Source organism: Arachis hypogaea, chromosome 12, assembly GCF_003086295.3.
Source record: "Arachis hypogaea cultivar Tifrunner chromosome 12, arahy.Tifrunner.gnm2.J5K5, whole genome shotgun sequence".
Classification (NCBI taxonomy): Eukaryota; Viridiplantae; Streptophyta; class Magnoliopsida; order Fabales; family Fabaceae; genus Arachis; species Arachis hypogaea.
The window spans coordinates 116,897,205-116,911,181 of NC_092047.1; the positions used below are offsets into that span (position 1 = coordinate 116,897,205).

The 13,977-nt window shown below is 31.5% G+C and overlaps 1 protein-coding gene across 1 annotated transcript; it reads right to left on the reverse strand.

The window, feature by feature from the left end:
• Positions 1-5,163: 5,163 nt before the first annotated feature.
• LOC140176902 (uncharacterized) lies at positions 5,164-13,470 on the reverse strand. The gene is made up of 12 exons (XM_072208464.1): positions 13,311-13,470; positions 13,108-13,173; positions 12,822-13,007; positions 12,200-12,256; positions 11,930-12,088; positions 11,581-11,640; positions 9,721-10,159; positions 9,155-9,610; positions 8,690-8,883; positions 7,962-8,415; positions 7,198-7,916; positions 5,164-5,996 (listed from the first exon to the last, which is right to left on the reverse strand). The coding sequence occupies exons 1-12, from the start codon at positions 13,468-13,470 to the stop codon at positions 5,164-5,166; spliced, it is 3,783 nt and encodes a 1,260-aa protein (XP_072064565.1).
• Positions 13,471-13,977: the final 507 nt, after the last annotated feature.

Below are 13,977 nucleotides of genomic sequence, written 5' to 3' on the forward strand. Positions count from 1 at the left end.
TATATATATACAATCCAAAGTACTATTGGATTCTTTATGACTCAGAATTGGACTATATATACGCCACAGGAACTTATTTTTACTTTCTTTTTTCCCTCACATCAAGCACAACTATACTACTAAACACAATATTAATGAATGACTAAAAGTAATAAATTTTTATAATGGGTCGTCTCCAATTGCAAATTTTCCAAGTCAAGTGAATGTGTACGTATAAGTTGGCAGACTTTTCCAGTCAACGTCAACGGTATGAACACAGAAGAAATTAAAGGCAAACCACTTATTGGAATCCAGTAGATTGCATTATTGGCTTTAACATGATAACATCACTGCAATTTCTGCAGTCAAAAACGGTGTTACCATTTGGTTGTCTCAATCTTATTTTAGAATTGAATTTTCAAAGATTCTTGTGATAGTCCAGTGCAAATTAATTCTCGTAAATTACTGTATTTGGTAGTCCAAATATAAAAGACCATACGAAGATATATAAATCGGAATACACAAAAATATGTTTCGAGTTTGAAATTATTCTAGAATACAATTTTTTTACGTTTTTATCTCTGTATTTATATCAGATTCGGTTTAGATACCAATCAAGACCCTCTGCGTGCACACCAAACCTTGTAACATGTACTGATGTACATGCTTTCATGGGACCCTTGGTCCTTCACCTAACATCATTGTAACATGTAAATGCTACCCAAGAGTGTGTGTAGTAAATGCTATATAATGATTTTCCGGGAAAAACTATATGCACATATATATTAACTTTGTCAACGTCAAATTGTGCATAGACATACGAGTATATCACCATTGATTACAACATTGCATGGTACTTAATTTTTAGGGTAAAGTACTAAATTGGTCCCTAGGTTTGAGCGTCAAAATTAAATAATTAACAAAATGTCCTACATAATAACAGTACAAGAACAAAATCGATAAAGCTCCAGAGGCATAAAATCAACCATTGATACATCAATATATTTATTTATTATTTTTTTATAATATAAATAAAATATTTTCTATAAAATTAAAGAAAATAATAAATAAATGTATTGATGCATCAATGGTTGATTTTGTGCCTCTGGAGCTTGTACTTGTTCTCCATATTATCGATTTTGTTCTTGAACTGTTGTTATGTAAGACATTTTGTTAATTATTTAATTTTGACCTCACTGTGGGACTAAATTGATGCTAAATGAAAATTTTTTGGATTCAAATAGAACACTTTAAACCTTAAGGACCAAAACAGAATTACGCCCAAACCTAGAAGACCAATTTAATACTTTACCCTAATTCTTAAATACTTGGAATGGTCCTTTCCTGCTAAGCACATGGTATTGGAATCCAAGTTCGCTCCTTCTCACTCAATTTATGACATTATGTTGTTCCCTTCTCTTGTACATTTTAATTATATCTTGCTAACTAAAACCTACTCTGTTTACATATTAGTATATACTAATACTAGTGTATCTCCGTGCGATGCGCGGATGGTACTACGCAATATATTTTATCTTTTTCTACGTATATACAGCTATGTTTAATAAAATTAATACTAAATTATAGTGCAAAACTTAATAATTTTTTTGGGATATAATAATATTAGATAAATTTTATGTGATTTGTCTAATGTGTAAAAAATGTGTGACGTGATATTACACATAATAATATAATTAAACATAAAAATTTATTAATGATTAATTATTTCTACTTACAATTTTTATATACATGTTTATTATTAGTAACATTTTAATGACAATTTATTTATTAATTTCGTATGCGATTTGTTTTATAAGAATTTTGTTTGAATAATAATATACTTAAAATGAATACTCATTTTAAAATCTTAGTTATTAAAATGTTGTTGGAACTTGGAAGAATTTAATTAATGGATATGGATATTAAAATATTAATGCTTGTTTAGTTGTGCAAGATGGATATAAATTTTGTATAGAAGGTAAAAAACGCTTCTCTATAAAGAAGTTCAACTTTTTGGCTAGCCAAAAAAGAGTAACACTTGCCCATTAAATGTGAGGCTGAACCCAATGTATGGTGATATTATCATATATTAATTTTGAATTGGCTGAACCCACCTACTTCATTTACTCATGATCGTTGGTTCATAAAAAGTTCATCTTTCTTTATCTAAGTGGCAAGAGAAACGCTAAAAAAAAGGGGAAAATTTTTCATGACTATTTTTCAACTACTTCTAAATAGCTTCATATGTTACTCATGGGGATTTTTTAGAATGCATTGGTTACAGCCGCATACACGCGCAGGTAAGCTAATCTGAATTCATTTTATATATGTTTATATTTGTTTTCTTTGGAAGTTTGAAACAGTAAAATATATAATTTACAACTATTGGTTGGTTTGTGAAATGAGCAGGTGACGAAGTAAAATCATGTTGTAATGGAATAATCATCTGGATGAAAATGATAATAATTTCTTTATTACTTGACTGGCTCCTTGTACAGAGTAGTATGTACAAATCTCTGGCTGAATTTATTTATTGAGCATAGTAACGGTTGAGTTCATAGAGGTAGATCTTGGTTTTGATTTGTTTTATTTTTTTGTTATAATTAGGGAACAAAAACTGTGAGAACTGTACATTTTCTCCATGGAGATTATTTCGGTAACCACCAAGTTTGGGTAATAACATAATCATCGCATATCTTTCCCTTTCTATCAATGTTAATTTTATATTTTTTTAAAACAGAGTTAGATAATTGATTTAAGTTGTTGTTTTGTCTTGCAGTTCTTACAAATTGGCGCTTGGTTGTGATCCGGATCTGAAAATTTCCATTAATGCAGAAATTGTTGATGATAGGTGTGATATAATATCTTTAATTATAAGTGGTCTACTCAAAGGTAACGAGACTTCTTCCATGGTTTAGTTACTTGCTTAGTCATTCATGTTTAACCAAAAATATCATGATATCCAACTACGTTGTATATAAAATGTTAAATGAAGATTAATACTTTATGACATGGAAATGAAATTGGGTGAGACAAAGTTGATTAAAGATGTTAATTATGTTTATATATAATTAGTTTACATGAAGAATTAGTAGAATCTTTTACAATTTGTAGTTGTTTCATTAGTTGAAATATCACATAGAAGGTTTATGTTACAAATGAATTCTACGTTGGAAAAGAGTTGCTTAATTAGAACTAAATACATCATAATAATTAAATTATGCTAATTAAATACATATTTAATTTGGTCTAAAAATAATCTGAAAAAAATTGTCATGTAATATGTAGTGGTTTCTATCCTTCTCTAGTCTTTTTATTTTAGATTGTAAGTGTGATTGACCGTCTTCAAAGAAATATGACTGATAAAAATGTGTATTTTTTAACAGGTATATAAAAAATATTTTCTCTTATAAAAGAAAAGGCATAAATAATAGAAACTCGTAATGAAAATACAAATCTCTTTGTGAAATCGAAAACAAAACACTGAATTGGCACAAAAGTGTGAATGCTATAAATTTTTTTGATAGAAAATGTGGGCTATAATAGGAGAAATAATCCTAACACGTGTTGTAGCTTTTGGCTAGCAACTTCCGTTTCGAAAAAAAAAATATTAAACTGAGTTTAAAAAAATCAGAATGTCCCATTGAGAATTAGATATTTTGAAAGTTAATCTTGACCTTAAAATCAATGGAATTGTCTTATTTGGTAGCAATACATGAAGAGTACAGTTTGTAAATAAGTTTTGTTCCCCGATTGGCTTATAATTAAAATTGAGCCGCTTTTTGAAATGATAACTTTTTCTTACTGTATGGCCAAACATTAAAACAAATGTGCTATCATAGATTCTCCAAAAATAATTAAGCAATATAATCCGCAAGACACGGGTTATAAATTAAAAAAAAAGCTAAACATTGTAAATTGCCTATTGCATATAAACTTGAATGAGTAGATAAGAACATGTACCTAACATATTGTGCATCATCTTATAAATTACCTTGTACGTGTAATCATTGCTGGAGTACTTTGATGATTCAGACTGAATTCCTATTTTGAGATAAAGTTATACAACTGTCTGCCTGAAAAAATGAATGGACTTCAATGAGTGTTTAAATGAAGCATTTACAATCCTAAGAAGCTAGAGTTAATTCATGAGAGTTAGGGCTAAAATTTTCAATCTTCTAAACAATAAGTTGTTACGTAAAAGTAATTTACAGAATAAACAAAAAATTTCAATATAGTTTGATTAATCATGAAACTTAAAAAATGGCATTAAAACATGCAAAAGTTGTAAATATACTTGTATACTGGGTTAGTTTTACCTCTGTATCTTATGTGAAATAACTCTAGCTTAAATTCCTAAACACCTCCTTGTATACCACATTGTCTGTTTTCCTCTTCTCATGTTTATCATGACAAATCAGAATCTTGAGACCTTTCCTATGAGTGACCCTTGAAAGTGCAACATAAAGTTGGCCATGCGTAAAAATAGGTTTTTTTAGAATCAACCCTACGTTTGACAATGATTGACCTTGGCTCTTGTTGATTGACATTGCATAGGATACCATTATTGGAAACTGTCTGCGTTGAAATCTGAATGGTATTCTATGATCGGATGGAGTGAGGGTCATCCGTGGTATGAATACCTTATCACCGCTCCCACTGCCTAAAAAGCTTCTTGCTTCAATGATGTGTCTTCCGAGTTTAGAAACTACCAATCGTGTCCCATTACATAGTCCAGCTGAGTGGTCTATGTTCCTTAGTAACATTATCGGGGTCCCTACTTTTAATGTTAATTCATGGTTGGGACACCTGAACATCTAATGCTATTTAGAAACTCGGGTGTATGAACTGATGCCAATAAGTCATTATGCGCTTCTGATTGACATGCGGTGTCTGAACTATAATAAGTTTTAGATTCTTCACTGTTCAAACTCATCATGAAGCTATTGATTTCATCAACCATATGTAGAGTTGGTGCAAGTATAACTCTTTCCTTTCAAATGTGATACACAATTTACCCCTATAAACAATTCCGGGTATGTTGCCTTGTAGATGGATACTATAGGGTCATCCCATTGATCAATGAGAATATCATCAGGAATTCCTATCTTGTCTATCCCATCAATAGGATCACCACACCGACCATCTCCAATTGACAAAATCCAATCAGCAAACTATTTTAACTCATTTTCTTTCATCAAGAGTGTCCGCCCGCAACCGCATGTTCTGTGTTAGTGACAACAACTTGCAACTATCCCAAATATATGAAGAATTGATTATTGCATTGACAATATCTTGCCTGCTGCCCTTGGGTATGACATGTAGTATTTGTCGAAAATCCCCGCCAAATACAACAGTCTTGCCTTCAAAAGGTTGTTGAAGACTATTAGCATTCTTGAACCTTAAGATGTCTCTCATTGTTCTATCAAGTGCTTCAATACAAAGTCTGTTGACCATTGGAACTTCGTCCCATATAATAAGCTTACATCGAATTATCAACTCTGCCAAAGGGCTGTTCTGATTAATGTTACATGTTGAAAACTCGTCAAGGTTAATAGGGATTGCAAAACGCGAGTGTGCTATCCTTCCACCAGGGAGCAAGAGAGATGCTATCCCACTCGAAGCAACCATCAAGACAATTTGACCTTTAGATCTAATTGCAGCAGCTAATGTTTTCCAAACAAATATCTTCCCTGTACCGCCATATCCATATAGAAAAAACACACCACCATCACCACTATTGACAGCTGCTAATATTTGTTTGTACACTCTCTTCTGCTCATCTATTAGCTTTTGTAATAAATATGCATGTTCCACTACCAATTTTCGCCTATCATAACGAAGCTCGTCACAAATAAGCCTATTGACACCATTGGACATCAATTGTTGATAACACATGTCCATGTTAGGGAATGGCATAGAAAGGATGTCTCTTTGGCTCTTATTGCATCCCTTTAATAAGTTCTCAATTTCAATAAGAGTCAAGTCTCTTATTTCTGTCTCTGTCATATGTAAATCTGAGGTATTAAAATAAAATTTCATTAGTCACACATATAAATGTTAAATATCAAATTTAATATTCAAATTTTAATTTTTAATAAATAACAAATATAAAAAGGCAATTGATAAGAATGTAAAATTACTTATTACATATATGGCCATGTAAAAACTAAAGATTTGAATACCTGTGCTCCCATGGTAATTCTAATTGGTTTAATGTGGGTTTAAAATCTACATATTCTGAGATATAAAAAATCAAACATATAGCAATCTTATACTGAAAAACATACCTTATATATAAGTCTAATTCATATATGTGGAATTGCTATGAATATATGTATTAGTTATGAATCATTTGAAATTATGAGGCTAACTATATTCATACTATTATATTAGTGTACCATCCCACCCTAGTTCCAAAGCGATACTTCATGCATCAGTGTAACCAATCAACGACTATTTTATATAGATGTATATAATAATAATTTTTTTCCATGTGATTCAAATTAGATAGTAGTGTTCTCATCCACACTTATATATCAATATAAGTTTTTGAAAATATATATCGATTGCAAACTTGGACACATAATACAGAGTCGTAGAATAAAAATTGGTTTACTCCATGCTAATTAGCTTGTATTTGACCAACATGCTATTACCTCAATTCAGTGTGTCATGTGCCTATAATCCGTGTTCTATAGCTGATATTTTGCTAAATCTATTCTTATACAGCAAATCTGATCGCAACAATGGAAATGATACAATTTTCTTACTAAAGTGATGCAATCAATGATGGGTATTGAGAAGGAAGTAACATCGTATAATTCTGCAGTTACACTAACAAAAGGTATGAAAAAAACACATGCTTCTTTATAAAACTACACGACATTTTTTGAATGCTATAATGAATTTGACATGCTTTTAAGGGAGACACCTGTTAATGGGAATAATGTCACTTTCTATTCATTTTAGTACAGATATGGTCATAAACAAAATTTTACCTTAAATAATAAAACCTATATTTGAATGTTACCAAATTTAGTTTAGAACATCACCTAGATTGAGTCATTATACTAATCCTTTATATGGTGTTAATTATAAATTTCATTAGATGCGAAAACTAATATTAAACCATTGTACCAAAAACACTAAATTTTTTCATAATATCAAAGAAAACAAACCAATAAACTAATAAAGTTTGTGGTAGTCAGTAATTACCTTGATTGTCAAGTATCCTCCTTTGTTTATGTAGGATATCATCCGAAAGTAATTTCCATGTGTTTTTCCATACATGTTCCGGTCTAGTTATGGTGTTTGAAAATAACAGTGTTGCAAATAGTTTCCTGAGATATTGACCCGACCCCCAGATACTTGCTTCCTCAATAGCATCGATATATTCCTTGTCATCATCTAGAATACCTTGTGCATAACATGCATCTCCAAATGTAGGGTATAGAATACCATTAATAGTTCTAATATCCTCATAGCTGGTTGGGCCTCTCACAAAATTTAGGAGTAATCGAAGATAGTATATTTCTCCTGATCCTGGCGGCACAAAGAATATCCGTCCAATAACTAAATGAGACTTACGTGGGAACCATTTCCTTGGTAGTGGCTTCCACACAAACTTGGATGGGAATTCTGAATATGTCAAACTTCGAGCCTCACCGTACTTCTTGTTTGCCTCGAACCATCCAAGAAACATAGATTCCTTCACAGAATACTTCTTAACAACATCTTCTAGATTTTCATGATCTTGAAAAACAACAGGTTGCTCACCTGGCAAGTGGAACCCCAAACGTACCACAGAAAGGTCTCTAAAGTGGATTCCGTACCCAAATATTCTCCAAGCTGCTTCACATGGAGATATATATCTACAGTCATAATACATGCTAACTTCATCACACTCATCATTCTCTGCATCGGCTGTGCCACTGCTGTAAAACAAAGCAGTTACTCGATCGTTTTATTTATTAACATACTTGAATAAATACTTGATTGATCTTGATTGGTTACACCATTCAACGTTAATGTGTGCCCCATATCTCAAAAGAAGCTTCCTATTGTGTGGGACAACATAACGATTGTCAAGTTCAACCTCACATTTGCTAATTGTCTTTCCATCATCTCTTCTCCTGTAAACAGGATATCCATCCTCGTCAATAGTAGTGTTATTGACGAATTTCTTAGGAAAGTGTCTAATGCACTTCCCATTCTCCATGCACGGTGAGTCTTTCTTGATGCTCCCACATGGACCGTGCATCATATATTTTTCTACAGCTTCATAGTATAGTGGATCTCTGTCCTTATCTAGTATTTTAGCACTTATGATTTGATCAATATCATCTGCAGTTGGATACTTGTCATCTTGATGTAAAAAGACCAAGATGTGTGCATGGGGTAGACCACGCTTCTGGAATTCGATAGTATAGACAACTGAAACAATTAAACAAATTTAGTTCACAGAATAACCATGAAAGTATGAAGTAATTTGATAGAGTGAAAGAGCATGTGGTTTTTAGATTATCCATCGGCCCCCGGTCCAAATTTTGTGCGTAATATAATTCTTATGCAATTTTCTCAAGGTGAGTAGTTGAGTTGACCATAAATAATTAAAATTAAAAACCATGTCACATTGTATCGAGGGAAATAAGACACTACAACCCTTAAGTAAACATCAAAATATATTTTAGATTACAAATAATTTTACCTGCAACGACCCTTCCAAATATATCGTTCTTTCTGATGTCTTGGATTAGATGATCCAATTTGACCTTAAAGGCTCGACATACCATATCAGGACGGTCTTCAGCATTTAGATCCCTATTCTTTAGAAAATCCTCAAGCTCAGGCCACTCAGGATTGCAAGTAAATGTTAAGAAGAGGTCTGGGTATCCAACAACCCTACAAATTGCCATGGCATCTTGATAGTTCTGTATCATATATCTTGGCCCTCCAGTGAAAGATGACGGAAGTATGATATGTTTCCCTTGATGAAGGTGTTGTTTCACCCATCAATACAGCTTCACTTATTCCCTTGTACATCTCACACCTAAATTTGTCCTGGTCTAATCAAATGTATGTTAGTCTAGCAGACTTAACCATAGAATATCCATCCACCAGAAATTGTTGGAATAATCTTCTTGAATATAGCAATGGAGAACCATCAGCTAACCTTTCCTGTATCCTAAATGCAAAAAAGTCCTTCATCGTTACATCTTCGTGGCCCTTGGTCGAGTTAGTACGTCTTTTGTTAAGAGGTATATGCTCCTTGAAACCGTCCTCCCCATAAGGAAACAACAAAGGATACTGCAATCCTAAGTAGGAAGGATTAAGCTGATTTATTCTCTGAAGTCTTCCACTTCGAGTCTCAACAACAATATCCCTATCTGTTTTTTCAAGATCAAAGTCACCCACAATCAATGCTGCCACCTCGTTTGTTGATGGTAGGTTATACCTTCTACCATCGTTTCCCCGCTTTCCCAACAATCTAAGCTTCACTGATGATGTGGCATCACCGTTAATCTTTTGGCCAGCCATACGAAATGCTTTTACCAACACATTGTGTTGATCCAACATGATCTTCAAATCTCTAACAATGTCTTTGTGAACTTTCTCAGTGTTTTCTCTGCTGCAAGACACCCATATAATTTGACATGTAATTTTTATTTTTCCCCTAAAAATGTAAAGTATAAACTAAAAGCATCTCCAACAAAATCATTTTATTCCAAAGATTCATACCTTATTGCTGAAATGTGATTTTCAATCTCATTGTGCGTGTCAAAGACATATAGCTGTGCAAATTTGGCGTGATCCCCTTCTTGTGGTATGAGGCTTCCCATTAAATGATAGTTTTCCCCATATAGAATGAACGTGCGTGGACCTTTACCCTTTGCAACCATTCGGTCAATCTTAGCACCTAGTGAGGTGAATTGAAACATGCTATTGTAGGTCCTAATGTTGTTCTGAAAGTGTTTGCTTCTAGTGTCATTACCAAACAACAAATCATACAACATTTTTGGGGCTTCTTGTAGGTGAGGAATCTCAACTTGACCTCCCCTACAGCACAATGTATATTTTGGATCATTTGTGTTGTAGTGCTTTTGTATCCTTTCGTCATACCAAAACAATGCATGGCAATACTCGCATTCATGGCTTGTATTTTCCATGTGCCAATACTCTGCAATTAAATACATCACCAAAAATCCAATGTATAATAATGAATGTGACTGACAGAGATGGATCTACGTTGGGGAGTGTGGGGGCAAGTGCTCCCATTAAAATTTTATAGAGTTACATGTAGTATATGGGACAAAAATTTATTTGCCCCACTCAATAAATAAATTTAACCCCATTATATTCTTTTAAATTTATCTCGTTTCTATAATGTACAGAAAAAAGATCTCACTATTTATAAAAATATCATATTGATTATAAAAATAATTAAATAATAATAATAAAAAGATAATTAAAAATTAAGGCAGTATTTTAAATTTAAGTACTAAAAGCATAATTCTTTTATGCTTTCTAAATTTCTAATTTTCTTTTTTTGCTGTTCGTTCTTGACTCTCTGTCTCCTAATAAAATTCCTTAACTTCATTTTTTAATTTTTTTGATTCAATAAAGATTTATTTTTATTTTTTATATTTTTAATTCATTCAATTATTTTCATTTTATTTTATAATTATATTGTTATATTTTTTTATTACATGGTTAAATATTATTGAATAATAAGATCCATTAGTTATTTGAATTTTGAAATATAGTAATATTAACTAACAACAAAGAATAGTTAAAATAAAAAGTAAGATCCAAATATACGGATATCTATAAATGTTTCTTCTTTTGAAGTTAGTTCTAGTTTTGTTAGTAATAACGACATCAATTAAAAAAAATTAATTATGAATATTATAAAGAGTTAATTTTGTAATCTTATAAGACATGAATTTTAAATGATTATTTAGTGATGTATATAAAAATGAAACATTTATTTGTGTTAACAATGAAAGAATTATTCAATCTTTGTAAAATATCAAATTTGAAAGAATAAAATTCTAAGTTATATGTTATTATTTAAATTACTATATAAGTGTTTTAATTTATGTTTAATTACTCTGTTGGTCCTTATAGTTTTGTGAAATTTTTAATTAAATCCCTATACTTTTTTTCTTTTAATTGGGTCTCTGCGCCAAATTTTTATTTCAATTGAGTCCCTACACTTTTTTTTTCCTTTTATTTGAGTCCCTACACTAATTTTTTTTTTAGTTAGGTCCTTATACAATTAAGCCAATTACTACCAAGAGGGATCTAATTGAAAAAAAAAATTAGTGCAGGGACCCAATTAAAAGGAAAAAAAGTATAGGGACCTAATTAAAAATTTTGCAAAATTATAGGGACCAACAGAGTAATTAAACCTTTAATTTATTAGTTAAATAGCTAGAAGATTAATTAAATTTTATAATAATAAAATATAGTTATAAAATTATTATCATGTTATAGATATTTTGTTTTCACTACTAAATAGTTTTGGATCCGTCACTGGTGACTGAGATAATCGGCTAACTTATAATATATTTATCTAAAGTAATTTTCAAATAATACCTTCATTTTGAAATGCGGGACAACTTGCATCGGTTAAGTTCTTGGTCCGAGGTCTACCGACTGCAATAATAAAGAAATCAGATCCAAAGTCAACATATGAAGCCTAACGACTAAAGATTTGTACCTTGTTTGTTTGTTGTGTTGTGACTTTTTCTTGTACTGCCTAAAAGCACAATCCTGTCTCTTCTATTTTTTTCCATTTGGTCTACATCACCTTTATAATTTCCAAGGAAATAATTGGTCAATTTACCAACTATATATATAATTTGGAAATTAGTTTAATTACACTAAAGCCTAATATTTTTGAATTTATAAGTATAGAAACTGATTTAGAATAACATGTACTTACCTCTTCTATCAACTTTCTTGTTTGATGAGTTAACCTTTATATTGTCACAATCATGAGTGTTTGGCATGTCATTCTGGAGGCTCCCGTTTGCTATGGTGGTTGTTTCAGAGATAGTGTTTCTTACGTGTGTAATTGCATTGAATACTCTATCGCGAGAGGCTGCAAGAAAATACATATTACCAACCTTTCATTTTCTTTGTAAGATCACTATTCATATTGTCTTGATCAAATTAACTAAAAAATAGTTAACAGAGTGAAATTTTGATATACCTAGTAGTTTATCTTGCAGTTGAAGTGGCCTATTTGACATAAGAGTAGATGTTGTCTCTAAATTTAAAAAACAAAAATCAGCGTGTTGTAAAACCATATTAAGGCACAAACTTGGAATTTGTCTAAATAAATTTGTGATCCATATGATTTAGTAGCACTACTTTTTATCCCGAACCTGATTGAGTGAGTTTATTAGATGGTTACCTTATGCCAGCAAGCTTAATAGCTCTTTCTCTTCTATTCATTCTTGTGGCTGAATCAAAGAAATTTTCAAATACTCAAAAAATCATACTCTTTCAAACTGATAGATGTGAATAGAGTTTATAAATAACTGTCATCTAAGACTATTGCTTTTACTCTAGCCATGGTGTATTTTGGCGAACCCATTGTTGGATCTTCCTATGCTTTTGAATTAACTATACATAATCCAATGACTAATTGCTTCTATAAGACAATTGGATGGTTGGTTTATTCTTTAAATACAGTTCACTGTACTCTATGTCCGTGATCTTTGTTAGGACATTGTCAGATGCGAAGTTGTTTATATAAGAAACTTAAAAACTTCAGCAAGATTACCAATCCTAAAAAATGAACCAAACATTAAAGCTTAGTGTGTGCATACCTTTAGAATTACTCATTACAGGTGGTCTATTCAGGGCCAAAAGTTGTAATGATCCAACTGTTGTTAACAATGGTGGTGAAGAAGTTGTGATTGATGGTTTAAAAAGCATACTCCCAGAAACTTGCTGATTTTCCTTATTTTCACCCAATATTATTGATTGAGTCGATTTTAAGTTTTTCTTTGTGCCTAAAAAAATAATTACAATCAGATTTCAGTATTAAGACTGCCCTTATTGTTAACATATAATCTGTAGTAGTATTCTTAATAACTTGCGCATGATACTAACCTTGCATCTTGAAATCTTTGATACATGTATCAGCTTTTCGTTTGTTTTTTAATACGCTGGAACTTCCTTCATTTGAATAATAGCACCAAAAAATACTAATTAAGTAGTTTAAATAAATTACTTTTCCATATACTGCCTCACAAAAATAGATTGATATATTCCAAGCTACTAAATGAAAACTTTATTAATAGTCATTAATTTACCTCGTCTAGGTGACCATGTGTTTAGACTGATATGATTTAGCGGACTGGTTTGCATTGTTTCATTCTCCCCATCCCTCCTAGAAGTTTGAAATTTCTTCTTCTTTTCATCTATAATACCCTTTCTTCTATTTCTAGCTATCAATGGAGTGTTGTTATCCATTTGAAATGCTTGTCATTCCCACTGTTTCAATATCATTCTAGCATTAGGATTCTACCATATGAAAATATTCAAACACACCAAAGAAAACAAAAGTGAGTGAGTTTTGTTTGCTTTCTTGTGCAACACCTTCTATACTACAAAACTATAAGAATTTGTTGATCTTTAAATTAGAGAAATTATATAATTTTTTCAAATTATTATATTTAGCATTGCTAATAAGCTATGAAGAATAAGTAAAATAAATACCTGAAAGCGTTAACCACGTAACTTATTTAGCATTGCATAATACTTCTTGCATTTGCATCCTTGCTTATGTGTTGATGTTGGAGTAAGATTCTAATATCATTTATGACTTTCAAGATCTTTCTTTATGAGCTCATTGTGAATGCTGAGAATAGAATGAAAACCAACCTAGATAAAATGCCTTACACTTATCTATGCTTTAACCATATTAACCCTCTTGTGGGATGTTTTGGTAAGTAAGCCTGACCTAACTATGCTTCGGTG

Bases quoted from the DNA above. Each gene is read 5' to 3' on its own strand.
- LOC140176902 (XM_072208464.1), bottom strand. From the start codon at position 13,470: ATGGATAACAACACTCCATTGATAGCTAGAAATAGAAGAAAGGGTATT. The intron at 10,160-11,580 runs GTATTATTTGAA...ATTTAATTGCAG, and splicing joins TCCCGCATTTCAAAATGAAG to AGTATTGGCACATGGAAAAT. The intron at 8,416-8,689 runs GTAAAATTATTT...TAATTGTTTCAG, and splicing joins ATTTGGAAGGGTCGTTGCAG to TTGTCTATACTATCGAATTC.